This window comes from Tetrao urogallus (genome assembly GCF_951394365.1).
Source record: "Tetrao urogallus genome assembly, chromosome: Z".
Classification (NCBI taxonomy): domain Eukaryota; kingdom Metazoa; phylum Chordata; class Aves; order Galliformes; family Phasianidae; genus Tetrao; species Tetrao urogallus.
The window spans coordinates 46,149,982-46,173,901 of NC_136816.1; the positions used below are offsets into that span (position 1 = coordinate 46,149,982).

The 23,920-nt window shown below is 33.8% G+C and overlaps 1 protein-coding gene across 2 annotated transcripts in view; it reads left to right on the forward strand.

Moving 5' to 3' along the window:
• The window catches only part of PTPRD (protein tyrosine phosphatase receptor type D), a gene marked incomplete at both ends in the record, with an annotated part of 269,207 nt that overhangs the window by 50,119 nt on the left and 195,168 nt on the right, over positions 1–23,920 (forward strand). For both annotated transcript variants that reach the window (XM_079548803.1, XM_079548804.1), the window contains 2 exons: positions 16,469–16,614; positions 18,787–18,928. In XM_079548803.1, the coding sequence (XP_079404929.1) occupies positions 16,469–16,614; positions 18,787–18,928 (288 nt within the window). The remainder of the gene's footprint in view (positions 1–16,468; positions 16,615–18,786; positions 18,929–23,920) is intronic.

Consider the following 23,920-nt stretch of genomic DNA (forward strand, 5'->3'; position numbering starts at 1 on the left):
GCCATAAAGAGTCCAGTATGACAAATACGAAAATCAAAATAAATAGCAAACAAATTTAATTAGTTTATAATGTTTACAATGTTTCTAATACCAAGTGGAATGTTAAAAGTTGTGTTTCCTGGCCAATACATGTTCCTTTATTGGAAAGGTTAGGAACTTTTAGCTGTACTCAATGTATATATTCTTGTATACCAAGATAGATTTGATTGAGTAAGCACAGCAAAAGACATATTTGCTGATATTGGGCTACAGCCTATTGCAGAAGGTCAATATGTACATATGACCATACTATACTAAAGGCTATGGAGTAAAAGGAAGCATGGAAATAAAATAAACATTGAATGCATCATTATGTTTCCTCAGTAATATTAAAGGGATTAAAAATATATCTAGTAATCCAGTGGGGTTTACTTTGCTAATTTTTGTCACTGCACCTAATAACTTTTTATGCTTATTTTGCTTTGCTGTCATATTGCATTACATTCTTGTTACATTAAAGAGCACTGTTAAGAATACTGAATTAAAAAAAAAAAAAAAAGCTAAACACCTTCAAAAACTTTGTTTTTCTTGAGAATTTGTATTTTTGAAAGCTTGAGTTATGAGGAAAAGATCTTGTCCTAGAAATAAATGCATAAAAACATAACTTTTAAATATTTACTCCTAAATATAATTAACTTTTTTTTCCAGTTGGGTTTGCCACATTTGGACATTGGTTTATAAAATTATTTAGCTTATAGAAGCTTTGTTTTTAAAAGCATTCAATGAAGGAAAAATAAACAGAATAATTTATGCCTTTCTTAACAATTCAGCAATTCATTCATAAGATTCTAATACTGGTTTATACAGTACATTGCATGTTAAAGAGCTCAGAGACAATTATAACTTACCAGCCCTGGACAACAAGCAACTTTTTTCCATGGTAGAGTCAAACTTTTCAAATAATATATATATATATAAATGAACTAATGTATAAACAAGTATCTGATAGAGCTAATGGCCTATCTTAGTTTGGGTTATTCTACAGAACTGTTAGACAAATCAGCTTCTGTTTCTCTTTTCAATTTCAGCAATGTTTTTCATGTAATGGGCATGGGTTTTCAGTTAGGATTTTATTCCTGTCTTTCCCCAGCCCAAATGCTGTTATTTTTGGACAACTGAGGCCAACTTTTATTACAGAACCATAATCACAGAGCTGTAGGAGCTGTAAGGGAACTCCAGATATCATTGAGTCCAATCCCCTGCAAAGCAGGCTCCCTACAGCAGGTTGCGTATGCAGGCGTCCAGGTGGGTCTTGAATATTTCCAGAGGAGAATCCACAACCTCCTGGGCAGCCTGTTCCAGTGCTCTGTCACCCTTCTGTGAAGAAGTTCCTTTGCATATTGGTGTGGAACTTCCTATGCTCCATGGGAACTTACGGCCATTTCCCCTTGTCGTGTCCTCACAGACCGCTGAAAAGATGTTGGCCATGTCTCCTCGACTGCCACATGTTTTCTTCTTGGTCTGTTATATTCTTCTCCACCTGCAGTAGCTTTACATTTCGTAAATTAGCATCAGTAGTTGTGGGAAGTGCATTTTTAGTTGACTTGTATATATGAAGGAAAAAAACAAAGAGAGAAAAAAAGCAGTAACTTTTGCAATAATACAATATTTTTTCAGTTCTTGCAAACATTTGCCATAATTGATTATTTTGACCAGATTTTAGCTTTGACAATGCATTGCAATGATTGATCACTAGGTATTTTCTACATTTAGAATTCACCGTTGTGATTCCGATATCTGATATCTAAGTTTGTAGATAGCCCCAGGATTCTCAGTTCACTTCAGGAGTTCTTCAGGTGTTTTAAAGTACAGTTTGAAATGTTGCTAAAGTTCAGTGCCTAAAATAAAAATTTATACATTTCTAATTTCTAAACGTGTAGATATAAACATATCACTACATACTGAAATAGTTCTATAAGTGAATATTTTAAGTGACCATTAAATTTACATGCCTGGAAAAAGACATTGATTTTTGAATGGAAACACACAAAATTATACAGCTTTGAATTTTAATTTTGATGAAAGCCAATATTTTTTGTAGAAATAATTTTCTACAGTTTCATAGCAGACAACAGCTTTCAGTTCATACCTGCTGGTGTCAAAATGAGCAACTCTTATTCAGTACTTATGCAATGTAAGCTGATTTCCATAGAGAAAAGAGAGTTAATTAAACCAACATTCTGCAGGACTGATAAGCAAAGCACTGCAGTTTTCAAAGGGTAATGTCTTTGCCAAATAGCCACCAGTTTTCTGACACTTTTAAGATCCATGTGGCTTTTTTGATCTATTTGTTTACCTTTTCTTTGCCCTCCTAGAAACATCTTTCTTGTTACAAGTAGACAGAGCTTTAACAATTTTCATATTCAGTGCATGAAAACAAATCTCTACTCAAATTTTGTCAATATAGTAACAGCTACCTTGATAACACCCCTCCCAGTGTTTCGTGACATATGTAAGTACCATTATCCTAGAAGTAAGGAAATTGAGACAAGAAGGTTAAGTAATTTGCCTGAAGCTAAACAACAGGCAATTAGCAGAGACAGGATTAGAATTACAGAGTTTTGGCTCTCAGCACTCTCTTCTGTCCAGTAGCCAACTGTTACTTTCACATCTTTTGGCTTCCAGTTTCCTCTCTTGGGATCAAACTTCAGTGATCTTCTTACAATTAAGATATGAACTTGGAAAGGACTCATAACTAGAACTGATACTACTTTTTATTTTTTGTAATTATCAGGAAGAATACTGATTGGAACACCCACAGAAAGACAGAAGAGAAGTATAATCTTTGATAGTGATAACTTTCAGTAACTCATACTTTTTAAAACTGGGAATGAATAGTTCTTTCTGTCTATGATCTAGCTTACAGAACGTAAATTTTTAAGTCATGGCAAAAGGAAATCATGTTGTTTTGTGCTTAAAAAAAAAAAAAAAAAAAAAGGAGGGGGGGGGGCTTCACTGTGTCCTGCAGAGTTCTTGCAAGTTTGCATTCTGTATTTTTCTAAAATATTAAGTATGCATTAAAATTGGTAGATTGGATGAAATCACAGAAAGTATTATAAGTATTTAATGTGAAGTCATTAACTTGAAAATTGATGCTTCAGGCCCTTTTAAAATCACCTTTCCATATATACATAGAGAATGGTATAGGTTGGAAGATGGATCAGAGATCATCTAATTCCAATTCCCCTGCCACAGCAGGGACACTTTCCACTAGATCAACAGACGGATGGATATTTTGGGTAAGTTCCACAAGACCTCATATTTCAGTGGTACAGGTATGACTCCCAAAGTGGGAGGGATCATTTGCTGCACAAATATAATCACTCTTCAGATAAGATGTGACACAAAGTCCGGGTAAATTAACTTTGTTGACCTCTGTGTTGCTTCCATTAACTGTCTTGGACATGCAGGTCTGAACCTAACTAGATCCAATTTGATTTTATTTAGAATTTTTTAATTTTTGTTAGGATTTGTTGATATGTCAAAAAAAAAAAAAAAAAGATGTAAATACATTTTTTGCTAAAGAGAAAAGAATTAAATATATAGATGAAACACAAACGATGTAGCACTGTCGATCAGCATAATCTTCTTCAGTGTATTTTAAATCACTGAATTTTATATTACAACCATTTTCCATGCAGTATTCTTTGTAAAGTAACTACAATGCAACAGTGACATATAAGAAATCAAATAATTTTACTCTTCAGTTATCTTAATACTTTGTGGAAGAACATTTTATTTAGTACTTAATAGTTCAGTGATGAGGCAATGGGCTGATATCTGATCAGCTGTACCCAGAGCTGTAGTTCACTTTGTTGTTCACTTTGTTCACTTTGTAGTTCAATATGTTGACTAAACTCATTGCGCAAGATAAGAGAGAAGAGGTAATCAGCTTTTCAATGAATGTATCAATTATATATCATTCTAGCATCTCATTTTAATTCTTATTATTTATTTACTTATTTTGAATGAGTCTTCTAGCATGTCTCCTGTATTCTTCACAATATTCTGTAATAGCATTCAACTTCTGGCTCCTGAAAATCATCTTCCACTCAGACAGAACTGAGTGACACATACTGATCCTGTTAGATGGCTTGCATCAGCCTGGCCAACTGTTTTTGAAAGAGCTTCTGGAACACAAGAAATTCCATACTAACATGAGGAAAAACTTCTTGACTTTGAGGGTGACAGAGAACTGAAAGAAAAAAGGTTGCGGAATTTTCTTCTCTGAAGATATTAGAAACCAGCCTGGATGCTTTCCTATGCAACCTCTTTTACGGAACCTGCATTAACAGTATTGTCAGACTTGATGGTCTCTAGAGGTCCTTTTCAACCCCTATGATTCTGTGATTTTACAAGCATTTGTCCTATATCACAATTAAAACAGATATAGACTTGTGCTGGTGATATGTTTCTTTTAGTTGTGCTTTCCTTCTCTTTTTCCTCGTTTTGGATTATAGAATCATGCTTCTTCTATTTCATTGAGTTTTGAAGCAGTTATAACTTAGTTGTGCAAACATTTGTAAAGGGTTTAGTTCTGACATTCTGACTTCAAATTTCTCCTAGCAAAGCATTACTGGAGAGGAGTTGGATTAAAATAGCTCATATGAGCAGAAATTCATACAGCTGAGGCAGTTTATAATTATAAAACTGCACCTGAAGAGTAGTATTCATTTCTTAGCTACAGGCAGTACTGGACAGAAAAAAAAAAGAAAAAAAAGGTAGCTTGTAGGATCTATAGGACTTATAGGATCTGTAGGACCCTCGTGCGGTACTGAAAACACATAATCAAAAGTACTACTGGTGTAAATACATTTAATCTTTGTATTTCTATCTGTATAACCATACCTCAGAGAAGGCTACTTGCATTATGTTCACTGTGCTGATGTGTTCTACTTGACTTCTAGGCAAGCAACTGGGCTTATCCACTGAGACCTTTACTAACACAATCTTTTGTAGTAGCTATAAATATTTTTCTGACCTAGTTTATGAACTGGTGCTTTTGCATCAGTAATATATCATCTTACAAGCCATGCTAACACATCTTTTAGTACAACTGAAGCTCTTTGCAGCTGGGCTGAGTTGCATGGCTCTCACAGTATTGCTGGTAAGAGGAATTTACATATACATACTCTCTCTACTTGAGTAGCTACCTAATTAAGGTTTCATAAGATCAGTTTTTGTAGGCAAATGGTAAATATCATTTTATAGCTAATAAGGAGTTGTTTTTCATTTTCTGGGCTGGTGTTCTAGCTAAGTAACATGATAAGAAAGATGTATGAGCTGTACTAACTAGCATATAATTTTTTTATTATAGAAAAATAATTTTATAGTTTTTTTATTAACCATTTTAACTCAATAAATTATGCTTAAGTCATGTGATGCCTTCTCATGCAATTTTGGAAGCAGAAAGACATCTAAAACCATTTAATTCTCCAAACTGCCTGCTTAAAATTGTAATCTTGAATGAGCAGAGCTGAATGTACTAATTTCATATGTATAGCTTTAAAGGAACTATGGTTGTTAATGTATATGTTCATATAGGACTTAAGATTTTATTATACAAGCATTTAATACAAACAGCATTCTACCATTCAGCAGTTAATAGTTTAACCAAGAAAATAATGAGATATAAAGCAATATATTTATCACCAAGATAGAAGATGGCTGTATTCAAAATGGTTCAGATACAGATGATATGAATTGTCTTGTCACTAAGCTGAAGATCAGTTACTAAGATTGAAGCAGGTTTCATGATTTTAAATGTCTCTCTCAGGCACCCAAGGATTGGATTCAGCATACTCTTCAATCTCACCTATTATAGAGTCTGCTGGGAACTGTTATTTAGCCAAGGACTTGGTCCCTAAGCTAAGTCTGCTTGTATTGTCTGAACACTGGAGAAAAAAGATCTTCTTATTTGGAAATTAGAATTAAAAAATTGAATGACTTAAGAGTTTCTTATCATACACTTCCTCATAAACTTTTCTACCTGATATGTTTTGTTTTTTTTTTTCTGTTGCCTTACACTGTTTTGAACTAAGGATGATTTTACAATAAATGGGTAACTTTAAGGCCTTTCATCTGTATAGACATGCTATACAAAAGTATAGGATCTTTGATCATCTTCACAAAGCATAGAAGCAGATTGTAAAAGAGTGTTTTTTCCCTTTTGTTGTACAGACCAGTTGGGGTATTGATACCCTATAGTATTACATACTTTATACCCAATTTATAATTTTATACCCAATTTATGTTGGAAAAAAAAAAAGGTGAAACATAGATAAAAGTAAGCTTCATCGCCTGTTTTTTAAGGAAAATTTTAGTAATTTCTCTTGTGCTTGAGCAGGAGCTATAGGAATTTGCTTATGAGGGTTCCTTGTTGAGCATTAATATTTAACCACAATATGTAGAGCTTGATGGTTCCTTTTCTCTTTGAGTCAGCCTTATCATAAGACAGATTTTACTTTTACTGTCACTAACCATCAATCTGACTTGTGCACAAATGACCAAGTATGTCTTTTGCTTTGTTTAAACATTTTTATTCTTCCTAGTTTTAGTGAGGAATGAAACAGCAATAAAGGTTTCCCAGATATTCTCAATGACTGAAACTAGTATTTACAGATACATAATTCCTTATTCCATTTTTCCACTAGGGAGAAACTCCTCTTCAAGGAGATAGGCTTCCTTGGCTTTTTAAGATCTAATGCTTCTACCTTGCATATTGAAAAGGAGTGTCAGCTCTCAGTCACCAAATAATTCATATGCAGTCTGCAGACATTAAAATTTGAAAAAGAAGCAGTAGAGAGCTTTGAAGCGGAATTTCCTTTCATTAAATTAGTGAATATGACAGGGTTATGTAATGTTCCAGAGGGAAGAAGTGGTGTACGTCACTAACCTTTTATATTCAAGAGGCTTTATGCTTTTTATTTGCTTCTAGAAGAAGGCTTACTACTGGATTAGCTAGCAATTTTCACTTTTAAGTCAGGCAGATTAAGCCCCACCCGGATTTCACATGTAATGTAAATAAGAAATATTTAGCAATACGTGCAAGCTTGTCATTATTTTGTTTTATATGGAACATTTGAACACATGCTGATAGTTAGCTTAAAGACATATGCACACTTATGTTAAATTTTTAGTTTTTATTGTTTGGATTTCCTATAGGCATGTCAGAGAAAAGAAGAGAGTTCTTGCCCTTCTATGAATTTACTGTATCATGGATTCTTAATGTTATGTCTTCGTCTTTCAGTGCTTCAGTTAAGCAAGTATTCATGCTTTCATGCTTTCAGTTAAGCAAGTATTAGAAGCTGGCTGCATAATTATCTTTTAATAAACTAGCATGAACAAGAATGTTTCCACTGGAACAAATGGAGATATACTGGGCCAAATAAGAAACAGACACAAATTTGTAAAATCGATCCATTTTGTGTAGTGATACTTAAAATAAGCTTGTAGTAAAGATAACATACATATTGTCACTGGCACTGAAAACTCTGCACAGCACTCAGGGCTGAATGTTGAGAGCTCTAGTGGGAGCCCACATGTTTGCAGAGGAGATTGGCCTGGATGGTCCATCAGGCCTGGCTTCCCTTCTCACTGAGCATGACAGCACTCTGCCAAGGCAATAATTACTGCCAAGTTTCAGTTCTACAGCAAGTGTCTCAGTAATTTGTCATGAGACTGACTTAAATTATTGCCTACAACATTCTTAATAGAAAACACATATAAATCAACTCTTCAGCTTGGTCCTACTTAGAGAGTAAATAAGTCTATAGTACTCATTAAACACTTTTTCACAGATTATTCACATATTCACATATGCTCTTCGTATTTGGGAATGTCTGATTTATCCTGGTTTTTATAAACTATAAATGAGAATGGGAATGAGGTGTGGGGTGGATGATGTTAGCTGGCAAATAAATGTCAGCTGCTGTCTGCGCTGGTTTGCATTCCTACCATGTCCCTAGGGCTCAGATAATGTCTGTCTCTAGAAAAGCATGCATAATCCACAATGAAATGAACTGGTACCAAGTTCTACACAGCCTAAAGGTACAAATTAGGAATGCGCTATTTTAACATTAGACCTTTTGGAAAATGTAGCCTACCTCGTCTACTTATAAAGTTTTACTTGCAATTATGTGAACAGATTTCATATTTTAGGCAAGAGTAAAACCTAGTAAACTGATGCTCTCCATTGCAGAAAATTTGAAAACATAATGATAGTTTTGAATTTAATTTTCCTTGAGAAATCAGGAAATAATAATCTCTTTTTTGAGCTATTTGCTAAATTTGTAGTGGGCATGTTCTGGCTAAATGAGAACTGGGGAAATAATCAGTAAATTAAAACAACAACAACAAAAATAAAGCCCACAAACCCCAGACCTTTCTGACCTAATTTTCTCTTCCAGTGTCATTGTTTCTAGAAGAATACAAGTAGCAGAAAGAAGATTATGAGATAAACATTTTAAATCAATTGCAAAGTTTTTAGTAGTGTTGTCTTAAGGTCTGAGTATATAAGTTGTGGAGCCTGTAAAGTGATTTTCAGGATTTTCAAAAACCTGTGTTTCTGCCACAAGAAATTATCGTAAACCAAAAGGACCAAAATCTTCAGCCGGAATTAGTTGGCTTATCTGGATTCCATTGAATAGTTGAAGGATGAAAATCTGCTAATTTTAATTCACAGACTGATATTTGCTCTGAAAGTAGTGTCTCCTTTTTGTTTCCATGGAAAATACAGAGCACACAAATAGCACAGTAATACTATTTTAGAGAGCAAAGTCTCAGCTACAAAACAGTAGTTCTTAATGCAGTCACCATCAGTATATATTTTCACCAGTGATGAACAAGAGCCTGCATGACAGACTTGTAACAAGCTGCATCAGTGGAGGTGACCCAATGTTGGCGTCACCATTGCTAAAGTGCATCACCTACGGCTTCACTCCACCATTTGGTCTTCGTAAGCATTCAGCAAGAGTCAAGAAATGTCACTGGGTGACATTTATTTCACATAGAGGAATTAAATTACACAACTTTTCTTCTTGCCTGCTTCAACATCAGACACCATTTTGTCAGACCACCCCTCTGCTGTCATCTTTTTGTGGGAACCAAAAGTAATGAATGGAATGTTGGCAGCAGTGTTCAGGCTCTACTGCCAAACTACCAAAAATACAATTCTGATACCATGATGTCACGAGCCAACATAATAAAACAGGAGATGTTACTTTTAGAGGAGCCAAAGTATTCAGCTGCTCAAAATATGATGGCACATGAAGATTATACTTTTGCAATTCTTCATGTGGAAGAATGTGAGGATCATGCAGTTTTAGAATGTTCATTAAGAAAAATAGGAACACTCAGCAGATTATGACTGACAGCCAAGAGATTTTAGAAACACACCATGAAGTAACTTTGGGATTCCTTGATCCAGATTTCGTGAATGTAAGTTCTCACTTGTCCTTAAAGAAATAAAAAGCCAATTAACTTTCTTACATATCCAATTTGCAGGTGGACTTTAAATGCATGCTAGAATTAAAGCAAATAATTGGTTATAATAATGAACAGTCTAATAAATTTCACAGATTATGATTGATGAGTAAATTAGCAGTTGTAAATGTTGTAAATGAATACGCTTTGACAATACTTTTAAAGAATCAAATGGTACACAAAGTTTCCTGTTAAATGTTGCACATATATTTAATGTTAGCTCACAGTAAAGTTAACATTAGAAAACTTAAATCATTTTTGATCATAGAATCATAGAATGGCTTGGATTGGATGGGATCTCAAAGATCATCAAGTTCCATTGTCCGTACCTCAAGGAGGGTTGTCAGTTGCTAGATGAAGTACTAGAGCAGACTGCCCAGGGCCCAATGTAACCTGGCCTTAAACACCTCCAGGAATGGGGAATCCACAAACTTGCTGGGCAACCTGTTCCAGCACCTCACCACTCTCAGTAAAAAACTTACCCCTGACATATAATCTAAATGCCCCTTCCTTTAGTTTAAAACCAACCCCCCTTTTCCCCATGTAAAAAGTTGATTTCCATCATTCTTATAAACTCTTTTTAAATATTGGAAGGCCACTGTGAGGTCTCCATACAGCCTTCATTTTTCCAGGCTGAACAAGCCCAGTTCTTTCAGAGAGTCCCTCCTCTTTGCTGGAGACGTGCTTTAGCTCTTGGATCTTTTCTGTGGTCCTCCTCTGAACCCTCTCCAAAAGCTTCATAGCTTTCCTGTGTTTGGGGACCCAGACATGGACGCAGTACTCCAGCTAGGGCCTCTCAAGGGCTGACAATCACCTCCCTTGACATGCTGGCCATCCCTCTACTGATGAAACCAAGAATACCATGGCCTTCTGATCTGCAAGCCCACATTGCTTGCCCATGTTAAATTTTTCAACTGCTAAGACCGCTAAGTCCTTCTTAATAAGTCTGTTCTCTAGATGTTCTTCTCCCAATTTGTACAAATATCTGGGATTACCTCAAGCCAAGTTCAAAATCTTGCACTTTGTTTTGTTGAACTCATTAGGTTCGCAAGGGCCTACCATTTGAGCTTATTTAGTTCCCTCTGGATGATATCCCTTCCTTCTACTCTATCAACTGCACCACTCCAATAGGTGTCATCAGCAAACTTGCAGCAAGTGCACTCAATCGTGTAATTCGTCATTGATAAAGATGTTGAAGAGTACTTGTCGGTTATTTTGGCCTGTTAACATAAAATGCATAATTTCTGGTAAGCCAGGTGGACACAATGACTGCGAGTGTTGTCAAGTGGCACGTGGGATATATAAAGAATATTTTGAGTTCCGTTTTTTTTTTTTTTTTCCCTTTCTCTTTTTATATATTTATTTCCTTTGTTTTCAGCAAAAGATTCTTATTCATGTCTAGTATGGCATGGGAAGAATGAGTTCAGAATTTCTAACAAGGAATGACTTAGAGCCAGTGATATATCCCACTGAAACTTGATGCCATGAGACCAGTAACACATAAGAGATCTATAACATATGGCAGTGATTCTTGTGATGGTATGAGTACACTGCTCCAAACTGTCTGGACACCTGCCACACCGTATTGTTTATTTTGTGATCAGCCTGCCTTTCTGAGTGTCAGATGAAAAGATTCCTTGGGAAATGTTGTGATTGCACTATTTCTGCCTTTTATTGCATTAAAAAAAAAAAAAAAAGTCTTTACGGACAAAAAGTTACTATAATGTTTCAGGATACTTCTGAAACATGAGTTTATGGTAATTTACATGTAAATACGAGATATGAATGAAGCATCTTATCTTGATTTTTTTTCCCTTGAAGGTTTTCTACTTACATAGCTTTCATATCATGAAGTACAGCAAAGAAAATGATAAACCATAATCCTTGAAAATTTTTATTCAAATTTCATGAATTATATTTCATGAATATGAAAAAAAATAATTGTAAGTTGCATTGCAGTACACTTGGACCTTTCATACAGAAAGTGCAGAGATAAAACAGTGTTAACATCTGCATTCACTATGTATCTTGTCTGCTGAAATCCCACATGCTGAGCTCTCTATGCCTGTGCTGCTGACTCTCACTTTGACTCTCTTAACTGTTAAAGACCACGAAGTCTTATGTACATATTCATCTATTAAACTAGAGGATTTATCTCCATAAAAATGTCTCACCTTAAGACAAGTTTTCAGTAGTTATAGAGAGTGGACTGAACTTCTAATTTAAAAAAAAAAACAAAACTATTTATTTATTTGTTTGTTTGTTTGTTTGTTTGTTTGTTTGAATGCAAAGGAAAAATATAATGTCCTTAATGAACAATGCCTAGTATATGGCATTTTAATTTAAATTATCAGACAATTCCATACCTAAAAAAGTATGAATGAATAGCTAATTCCATTTACTACTTTGGTATTGTACTGAAACTTGCTAAAAAGGAAATAGCACAGAATAAAGAGAAATCTTATATTCAGGGAAAGGTATGAATAAGTTCTAATCCAGATCAGTTATTTAAGTGTCTTATTAGTAACATATTTTCCGGAGATGCAGTATGGAAGAAGATAGCGCATTCTTTCTCAGTGGTTGAGAACAACTTCAATTTCAAAAGTTCCTGTGTTGTCTGATGGGATAGCTTGACTGCTTGTGAAGCAGCAGCCAAATTTATTTGGCTTTCAACTCTTTTAGTAAGTTAAATCCCAAGTTAAAGTTGATCCGTCAATTTTCCCTCATATGCTAGGTCATAATATGTAACTGTTCAATAGTTGTCTTATGAACTTCTGATTAAAAAGTGGATAGCATCAGCAGTGCATGGACACCCTCAAGTCTTTGGTTGCAAAGCTTTTTGTGGTAATCCCTAATTACAGTCTTCTACTGTACACTTCTGCATCAAAGTATCAGTGTTCAGTGTCAACCCAAATATCTGGGAAGGAACAGACAGATGAACAGGCTAAAATAAGAAACAGTATGTTGTTTTAATAGCCAACATTGTTCCAGCTTTGATGATGCCCTGAAGAAAGCCTGAGTAAGAATATAAATATGAGCAGCTAATTTCAACTGAATTTTACTTTAATTTTAATTATGTTACTGCTAACATAATTTTACTAGCATTGTTTTACTTACAGCTTTATTTAAATGTGACCAGATAGAGTTTCAGTAATGCTGAATGGCAGTCATACAATTGATAGTAACCTACTACTTCTGATTTCTTAGCAGATTTAATTGTACTGGAAGATTCCCATATAGATTGTGACTGTGATTTATAAATCAGTGCTGGAGAGAGTATCTGTTGGACTTTGTGCTGGTATTCTTATGGGACATTGAAAATAGTTGATAGTTCTCAATCAAAATTACCCTTACTTTAATAAGCCTATATGTGCTCACAGTGTAGTTGTATTTGCTATCAGAGTTCCTAGCAGCTTAGGTCAGAATCAATGTCAAGAAAGTGACAGCACTAATTATGCAGATAATTTGTGTCAAACTTTAATTAACAACCTTTATAAAGATGAAGGCAACAAATACAATTTTTCTTTTTTTTTTTTTTTATTTCCTGGGCATGATTTCACATACTTGTACACTGATGATAGCCAGTTTTTACATGAACACAAAGGTTAAATAATGAAGAAGTGAATTGCATGTGCTTGTCTTTCTCCACGGCTAGCTGGCTACTGTCATCAAAGCCATAACTTCTTTTGACCATAAATGAATTTGTTCTCATAACACCTATTAAACATAAAACCAGTATTATCTTTCTACATATAATTGTATTCTTAACAAAACAACCTTAAAAAATAGTTTCTCTTGAAAAATATCTACAAATAGGGAATTACATCATTATATATATATATACATTATGTATATATATATGTTTGTCTTTTCCCTCTCCTACTTCAAAGGAAGTGTTGTTAGTTCACAGATGGTCCAGCAAAAATTGACCTAGGACTGGAAGCACACTATTATTCTTCAAATACCTAGACAAATACAAAGACATGTTAGCAGTTCAGCCCTATTTCTGCAACTTCACTAGCTCTGCAGAAATATGTAAGCATTCTTTAATAAGAGACATGACAGTTTTAGTCCTGCATCAATTTTTTTTTTCCCCGAATCATAGATTGATTCAGAAAACTGGTTATATTTCTAATATCAGTGAAATTTTGTAGAAAAAGTGTATTTTGGGGCATACTGTTAGATAAATAGCATTGCAGTTTGCATAGTTTTGAATGTGGAGTTATGTTTATTTTCTGTTCAACAGAAATGGGAAAGGCAAATTCTGTTAAAGTATAAATTAGTACAAACTCTGTTTCACTTGCCTCAGTTGCACTTATAAAGAATTTGTCTCTGAATGTCTGATAAGGAAGAAAAAGATTTTATTTCTCCATTTTTTTAAAAAGTATTATTACCATTAATATGGTACATTGCATGAAAGCAAAAGCATGCAAACCATAAATATCATGGTGATTGACAGTGACACAAAACTAGTAGTAGAATGCATTTTTGTATGTGTATTTTGCAAACCTAGTTTAACGTGGTTAGGCATGCTTGTTGTTTATTTCCATTTTTCCATTGTTTCTGTTTTCTTTGTTGTTTAATTATCTGGAGTTCCCCTGTTCTCAGGATAATAAATAAAATGTTGCAGAAATGAATGCATGACATGGTTGTTGAGCTGGTAATGGTCCTTGACCCTGATAATGCATAGCAAAACTCGCAAATTTTTCAAAATAAATCTTGTCTGGAAGGAAGTTACTTTATTGATGCTGAATTTATGAGTTTGCCAGTCTCTGCATATGTTAGTGAAGCATTTATTTAGAACTGAAAATCTTCCTGTGAGCTATAATACATAGTTTCTGTGTGCTGGTGAACTTCCCCAGACAACATTTTTTCTTTCATTGGTTTGCAGTTCAAGAGTGAATTCACAAAATGTCAAAAAGAATAAAATAGAATGATGTGCATCAGTTTTCACATGATGGCACACAATCATAATTTGTGCCACAGAGTATCAGCATATCTGAATCAGTCATGTCTCTTTATGTATCAGAGAGCTGAGTAAATGCATGTGCAGAAAAGGATTCAAAGCTAGCAGTTTTGGTGAAATCCAGATGCTCTTCATCAGAATACATTTCTGTCTTTACTGTGGTCCAGGCATAAATCCTGGACACATAGGAAAGGATTTTCAGTTTCGCTGCTCTAACTGTGTTCTTCTTATGTTGTGCATTTGGAGATTTTTTTTCATCAGAAATACACTTTTGTAAGTTCCCCACAGCAGCAGTGGCACACTGTTTTGCTGTGTTCAGTCTTGCTGTTGCACTTGTCTTCAGATACCGTATTTATTACTGATGAATATGAGACAAAATCAGCACAGCAAATAGTTTAAGGAGGCTAGAACTTTCTGCGAAGTTGAAAATATAACAATAACCATTTTGCCTGAACATTCTGTTAAAGAAAAAAATGCACTCATGAACAAAACATTTTTACTGTTATTTTATTTTATTTTATTATTATTATCTTTTTTAATGGTATGTTGAATGCCAGAGGTTGGTTAAAATAGACTCAATTAATTTAATAAACTTGAGACATTTTTCATGTTCCCACATCTAGCATAGCAATGTAGCAATACATTCTGTTTTATAAGAAAGTCTACATCATATTTTCTTGGCATTTAAAATGATTTCAGGATTCATATAAGTGTTACTTGGACGCATACATTCATACATGCAGTCTTCTAAGATTCTGTCATTTAAATAAAGATGTTGACAAGAAATACTGCCTTCGGGAAGGCCACCTCAGAAGAATAGGCAGATAGACATTAGAAATGTAATGCAACAAATTGGAATAAAAAAGAAGTACAATATTTGTACATAAATGTCAGTACTAAGGTGGAACGATGAAGACAACCAGAGGCTGAGAATAAAAATGAAGCAAAAATTGAAGATGAGAACAAAATTAGTTGTTGCAGAGCCACTACATATAACAGCTTACAGCTGAAGACAGACCATAGATCAAAGATCTGCTTTTCTTTTTTTTTTGTATTGATTTTATTGACCCTCTGTACTCCATGTAATGCGAATCAGCATCTCCAACTATACTCTAAAGACTACTCAATTACATAAGAGAATTAAGTAAATATATGAAAGAACTCTTTAACATCTCTGTACTGTGCTTAGACTCTCAGACTTTCACATTGATTTCTCAGAAATCTTGTCCTGCACTAGTCCAAGTTTGAAAGTGTTGTTTCTTAAACAATCTGATAAATTTATTATGCTCTACAAGAAAAAGAAGGTAAGAGAATAATTGATAAAAATATCCTTATCTACTTTTTAAATGACTTCTCCAGTTCTCTCTCTTTTCTTGTTCTTGCAATAGTTGTATTTTTTTCACTTCTTTGTGACACAGTAAAATATTGTGGGAATGAACTGGAGTTTTACATAAAACTGTGCACAAGCATAAATCTCACTTCTGTTATAGTCCCCTCTGCATAAGCTTTTAATACATAGGTATTTACCCATACCTCTTCAAACTTAAAATATTTTCACAGACTTTCTCTGAAATGTCACTGATTTTAATGGCTTAAAGGTGGAAATCCAGCTTTCATGACATCCTGTGATCATATCATCAAGTAATGAATCATGGTATAATTTAAGTTGATAGATGAGCTCATTTTGCAACAGAAGGCAAATAGATTTTTTATTTATAACTGTGATAAAATATAATGTATGGTCTTGCTACTCTGATGGCATCAGATTTAATAGTAAAATCTGTAAGTACTTCCCTGACCTTTTAGTTATTTCTTATTACTTTTTCTTGCAGATGAATACTGTCTCTGAAGAAAGAAGATATTTTATTCTATTCATTTTGAAATCTTGATGTGTTGTTTTTTTCATGATTGCTTGTTTTTTTTTCATGATTGCTACTTAGATTAATTTTGTTTGTTTGTTTGTTTGTTTGTTTGTTTTAGCACCACCAAAGTTTACAAGAACACCTGTTGACCAGACAGGGGTTTCTGGAGGTGTCGCTTCATTCATCTGTCAAGCCACAGGAGACCCAAGACCTAAAATTGTCTGGAACAAGAAGGGAAAGAAAGTCAGCAATCAGAGATTTGAGGTATTAGGTCCATTGTTCTGTTCCTCTGAAAAACTTAAGTTCCAACCTCACTTCTAATCCCAATATGTGTGCTCTATTTTCATAGATTAAACAAAATAGCTATGATCACTGGGGATAACTTAATGAGATCAGACTTGTGAATGTTCCATTTTTCAAACTGGTTACACAAAGGCACTGTTAAAGGTGAAATTATCACTGCTGCTTTATAAACCAACATAATTTATCTGGTGAGCCTTGGCATACTTCTGTTCAGGTGGCTAACTTTTCTGTAAAGGAGATAAGGAAAATTATTTGTGCCATGATTATTGTCCACAGAGAGCAAACCACCTCCTTCTGTGATAGTGTGCACCAAGCAGACCTAGCCTGATGCAGCCTCTGCTGCCATAATTGCTTACCACCACTGCAGATAAAGATGAAAGGGACATTACAGTTCCTGCTGCTTTAGAGGAAATATAAAATTTGTTTGCTTTTGATTCTTTTCTTAACAATAACCTTGGGAGAGGCTGTAGAGAAAGCTGTTTCCTCTCTTTCCACAACATTCAATTAAAGGAAATAGTAAAAATAATCTTTTCAAAGGATACAGTTTCTTTGGGGAAATAAAACAGCAAATAACATTCCCTCTTTTAGTGTCAGGAACAATTAATATAAAGTATTGATTGACCTTTAACATGAAGAAAAAGTTCAGAAAATGAGTTAAGTTATATATAACGGACACTAAAATGGGGCTAATAGTATACAATTTCCCCTGTGCCTCTTCACTATTTTGACTGTTAAAAAGCATATACTTTGCATCCGGAACGCCTAGGTGGTTTATAAAACTGTTGTGACGCATAATTTTTGAGTGAACGATAGAAGACGCAGATACAAAACTTGAATGAACATTGAAGTCTTCTGTGTTCATTTTAAGTAGTTTTGAGGAAGCCTATATCGCTATAGGCATAGCTATAGATAATGACTGTATTGAAAAATAGTGCTTTGTAACTGAGAATTGTTGTGCTCATTGCATATGTTGTAGTTTCCATGGAAATAAATAGGAGGTATTACTTGAGCAACGTGCATAATAATATTTCCCAAATCTGTACTTTTTTTCTCTTACTCTCAGCAAAAGTGGAGATCTGATAGAATATTTGTGTGTAACTTAGACATGCAGACACAAAGATATGTGCAAACAAGCATATACGTGAATTGTTTTGTTTATGTATATATAGAGTATGGTGAAATATGTATTGCTTTGTAAAAAAAAGAAATGTAATTAACTTGTATTTATAAGTACTGTTGTTCTGATGGTAGTACTAACATATTTTATTGACAAATTTAAAATCAGCTTAGATTATATAGATTACTACTATTTTTTAATTATAGGGAAGACCTTTCCAGTGTTTGGAATTCTGCGTTACTAACCAATACGTGGCATAGTTGTGTCTGCAGGACAAGGAGATAAAAACAATAGAATTCAAATTAATTTAAAGGAATTAATTAGAATAAAAATGTGTATTTCATTTTTTCTTATATGAAAATGGCTGTCTCTTTTATAAATATTGCAGTTTGAAAAACTAAATATGTAAGTTGTTTATTTAGTCCTATTACTTAGTCCTTTAACTGATACATGGTTTCTGTTGCATATTTTATAAATTTCCTTCCTATCTGTGGGCTGAATGCATAGTTAAACAAACTAGTTCTATCTTGTTCAGAAATTGTCAAGATTTTGTCACTTGGGAGCTCAAACGATGAAGTGCAGCCTATAACTAGGGTGCAAGAATAGCCTGCAGCAATTTCAACTAACATATGATGGTAAAGCTAAAGAAATGATGGGAGACTGCTGATGGACTTCAGGATAAGAGAACATTAAGTTACAGAATACATTCTTACAGACCTTGTTAGATCTTTTGTTGATAGTGGTTTGCTGTTGTTATTGTTGGTGCTCTTTTTTGTTTATTGGTTTGTTTTTCTTGTTGTTTCTTGAAATTACCTTGGAGTGGCCATTGCATGTCCAGCACTGTATGTTATACCCAGCATTGTCTATATTCCTACCAGTGTTAAATTTGCCATGGTATACATATACAAAAAAGGTTCTGATGTCAAAAATACTGGCAGGTCACTGTTCATGTACAGATTAATGGAGGGATAGGTATTTGTAACAACATCTGTGACAGCTGTTGTTTCCTTTTATAGGTAATAGAGTTTGATGATGGGTCTGGATCAGTTCTCAGAATACAACCACTGCGCACACCACGAGATGAAGCTATTTATGAGTGTGTGGCTTCCAATAGTGTCGGTGAAATAAGTGTGTCCACGAGACTCACTGTTTTACGTGGTAAGTTCTTTCTAATCATAGTTAATTTACTTCGTAGAGAAAAAAGTGATTTTAAAAGGGAGGCTTCACTCCAAGATAGTAAATCACAAATATTTTCGAATGAGTGTTGTTTTAGTCCTGATACTGTTAAATATACATAACGTATAACTTGGTAATGGGAGTATGACTGAGTAGACCAAGGAAGAGAAATAAGACAGGAGAGCATTGTGCGTAACAAGTTACTTATGTTATTTAATGAACAAAAAGAATGCTTTATGAGTACATCTGATTTGCATTTTACTGCTCTTCTGGGTAGCTTAGCTTTGTGTGATCAGCATTTACATGGAAATTGGCCCAATTAAGAGTGACCTTGAAAAATTACATAAGCAGATTTTAGAAGAGGGTAAGCTGCTACAAGACTTTTCCCCCAGGACAATATACGTAAAAAATGTTTTTTTTTTTTCAATTTCAAATGTTTATGTCACCTGTATTGTGTTTCTACTTCACTAAGAAGTTTTTGAAGGTAGTAAAGGAAAATGATTTTTTTTTTTAACTATCCCTCAGGGATAAGGATATAAATGTACTGCCAAGTCCATTGTCTACGTAGTACTCATAGTAGTAAGTGCTAGCAGTGAAATGACTTGAATGTTTCATTATGTCTGCTGGAAATAAATGGAAACTGGATTTGGAGACACTTTTGAAATATGACACTCTTCAGCTTTTACGGCAGAAAATTATTATATACAGTTGTGATGTTATATATTGTAACATGTTGTTATAATATTGTTGTGATATGGCATTATATGATTTGTATAATTAATTGCTAAGAGCTTCTTTATATTATTTCTATTATTATTCATACTATTTATATTAAATAGATCCTGATCATTGCAGGGGGGATTGGATCAGATGTCCTTTGATGGTCACTTTCAACTCAAATGATTCTGTGATTCAGTATGAACTAATAATGATCAGCCTACTTGACAGAATTTAAAAGAAAAAAAAATGTTAAATATATTTATATGTATATATATGTCCTTTTTTCTCAATAGAATTAGTGAGACATGGATGTAGTTTTTCTATTAAAAAAAAAAAAACAGCAGAAAATATTTATTTCAATACTTGTGATTTTTTCAGTAGTGGATAGTCGGTGTCAAAAAAGAATCTTAGAGGTAGTCTGATATAAACAAATTTATTTAATGTTTAAATTTGTTATCTCTAATGCCAGAATCATTCCTTCTGTTATCTTTTAAAAATTCTTCTCAGTCTAATGAATGAAAATTGTAAGACTAATTATTTTTTATGCATAGTTTCCATGAAATACAACCATGCGTCATACTGTATTAAAAATTAAAGGAACGTAAGGAGGAAATTAAAAACAAAAAACTAAAAAATCAGTGGGAAAACTCAGGTTCATTCCTTGCCTATATAATCTATATAATCTCTTTAAATGTATTTACAAATCTCTGATCTATAGAGATCTGTTTCTTTTCTATTTCTGTTGATTATTAAATTGTTAGGCATATGTGAGCTTCGCTACCTTTTCTACTCAAATATTTCAGCAATGTACTCACAAGGTAAACATCACATTCTGCTTAAAAAGTGTTCATAATGCTATGCATATACAAATGTTAAATAAGCAAAATATGAATACTATTAGTTGTTAGGTTAAAAATTTAAGTCACTTTAAATTTAAATTAATTAAAAACTGTTTATCTAATTAAAATGTATTGTCTGAAAAAAAAAGAAAAGTAACTTTTAGTTGTAATACAGCTTTTCCAAATGATGAAATATCTTTTTTGCCTCAGAAATAGATTTACATATTTGAGGCAAAGCTGAGAACATGTGTGAGTTCTTGAACTGTAGATTTAGATTTAGATAAATGGGTAACGTCTGAGAAAGGAAGGACCATGATAGATCATCAAGGCAATGTAATGAAGTTTTATCAGGCCTAAAATTTTGAGATGCTTTAAATTCAGTATCTTGCTATGTTTTTTTGTTTGTTTGTTTGTTTTTCTGTGACAAACAATAATGCCAAGTGCATCAGACTGGAAGATAAGTAATTCTATTATAAGCTTCTACTTTGCAGTCTTAGACAAATCTTCATTATATACAGTCTTCAATAGCAGTCTTGTGTAAAACGCTCCATTTGATTTTATCACTGTTGGACATTGCCTCGCATAACTCCTTTAGGAATAAACATATGATACAGATGTGAAAAAGAATTAAACAAATATAATCCAATACAAAACAGATTGGAGTGTCTTTCATCTGCGGTCCACTTAGTTTTAACTCATCCCCAGTGAGTGGATGACTCCTGACTGAAGAAAATACGCAAGCTATGCTATGCTCCAAATGTTCTTTAAATGTTTCAGCAACGGTGTTGTTACAGACCCAAATAAGCAATTATACTAGATCTTGTACAAATGGGGATCTTGAGAAGGAAGTCAGATTTAACCCATAGTTCAACACACAAATATTTGTATCCTAATGCAAAAGTCTGGTGAAATGAAGACATTTACAGCAGTTGAAATATCAAAATATATTCGTTTGTTATTATAATCCATTTTAACTATTACAAAACTTTTGTATATCATAGCACATAAATATTTTTGCCAACACACGCATCTTTTAAAACTAAACTTGACAGTTTTTCTATCTGCAGCTGAACCAACCATTTTCTTCACTAAAGCTTTTACACACTTTTATTTTGTTCTTGCTCTTTGAGCATCTATTGTACTTGGCTCTCTAGGAACTATGAATATAAACAAAGTTGCTAGCTTTTGGCTGTTGAAGTTTTAAAATGCATAAATAGTACAGGAAAAGTGACATTATTCCAAGGCCTCAGCAGAGACGTGATAGGGCCTTCTTCTGTTACTGGAGTAAATCAGGGCACATTCCAACACAAGTTAAACATTTACTTTCTAGGCTGAACATAGTATCTATGTGGACCAAGAGTGAATGTCTTAGATAAACTAAAACCGCTTTTGATTTCCTATATATAAAGCTACAGGAAAATGCTGAATTTGACAAGTAAAAAAGGTTTTTTTTTTTTCTTGTCAAATAGGGTAAAGATCTGGAAGGGTCTTTACAGACAAGAGGAGTCTATGCTACTTCTTTTGGAGGTCTTCATTTTGAAAATTTATACTGAGAATCATTTGAGTGAAACAATGCTTTAAGTCATTCATTCAAAATTATCAGTTTTCAATAGGCTATCAAAGGCTATAAAATGTAGGAAGTTTCCAAACACTGGTAATTGCAGGTGTAGTTACTTTTATTGTTCATTTATTTATTGTTAGATCAACCTAAAAACTGTTCTGCTGTGTTGTTTTCAACTTCTAAGTGGTGGATAATAGATAATTTTAATGACTATACAAAAGTTTTTCTGGCAGGTGTTACGTGCAATAATGTATATTGTTCAGGAAGAAGGAAAGGAGGTACTTATTTCTGACATAATAGAGAAACCAGCAAAACTTACATGGAGTTCATTTTGAAGAATTTGTTTTCATTTTTCTTTTTGACTTCTGTCATGATTCAACCCAGCAGGTAGCTAATAGCAACATAACCACACCCTTGGGATGAGGGAGAAAACAAAATAGAAATCTTGTGTTAAGATAAAAACTATTTACTAACACAGAAGTAGAAGAAAAAATTAAGACAAATAAATATCTCCATAATGCAACTACCTACCACCTGATGCCCAACTAGCAATACAACAATACAGGCTGATGACCTGCTACCACAAGGTATATCTAATGCCTAGATATTTACTATCACTGATGTTTGCATTGTTTTACCTATTACTATCTAACAAGAGTGACTACACAGGTTGCTTGAGCAAAAAGGCAGTTAGCTTTCTCTGCCCATTATTCTCTCTATCATTGTTGATTATATAGTGCGTTATGAAATTATGAACATTAAGAATCTTTGTAGCACAAGCACTGTATAAGGAAGGAAACAGGAAGGGGAGGTGACTAGGACAGATATATATATATATATATATATATATATATATATATATATATAATATATATATATATTTTTTTTTTTTCTTATTTGAAAGTAGTTGAGTTAACGTCCAGAAGTCGTTGCTGCTGAAAACTAAAAAGTGAAATATTTACTGAGTGCTAAATGTTTCTCTGTGCATTGATAGACACAAGTTTGAGGTGCAATAGTGATGAAATGACAAGGAATGATTTTGAAGTATTTTGTGATCTGGCACTTCTATCTTTTAGGGCACAGAAATCAGGAAAATAAGCTGGCATGGCTATAATTTTGGAAAATGCGCTATGGGATGGCTCTTATTTGTATATAAACGGGAGGAATGATTTTACATATACTGGGTATTAGCAACATGGTATGAAAAATTAACTGTGTTCCAGCTGGAGCTGTATAAACTGTGTACACCAGTGTTTACCTCACTTGACTGCTTGCTGTATAGTCATAATGACTGTAGCTGGGGGGCTTCTGGTAGGACAAACCACTGCAAGTGGAATGAAGTGAAGAAAGGTAAATAAGAAAATACCTCTGTCACAACTTCATACACTGTAAAGTTATTTGATATTTGAAATATATTTGAAATCTGAAGAGTCAAACAAGTATCTGCTCAAACTTCCTCAAATTTCAGTGATCATGCTACATACTATGCACAGCACAATGTGACCAAAATTAGCATGTTAATTACAGTCCTGTTTTTATTATGCCTCTTTTTTGAAGAGGAACACTGTTATTCCTGCTGTGAAAATAGTACTTTGCAATTTATGTTATAAAGTCTCTCCTGGGGAGCTGTGTAAGGAAGATTAAGGAACAAAACACAGCTGCTTGACAGTCACACAAAAGGATGTTGAGATACTGAAAAAAAAAAAGGAAAAAAAGAAGAGAAATGTAGCCAGTACAATTTATGTTTAAGTAGAAAATTACAAGCTGGTGTGGATTGGCGTTCAGATTTTGTGAAATGGATAATGAAGTAGTAAAGTACTAGGAATATTTAGATGTAACACTATGAACTATTTT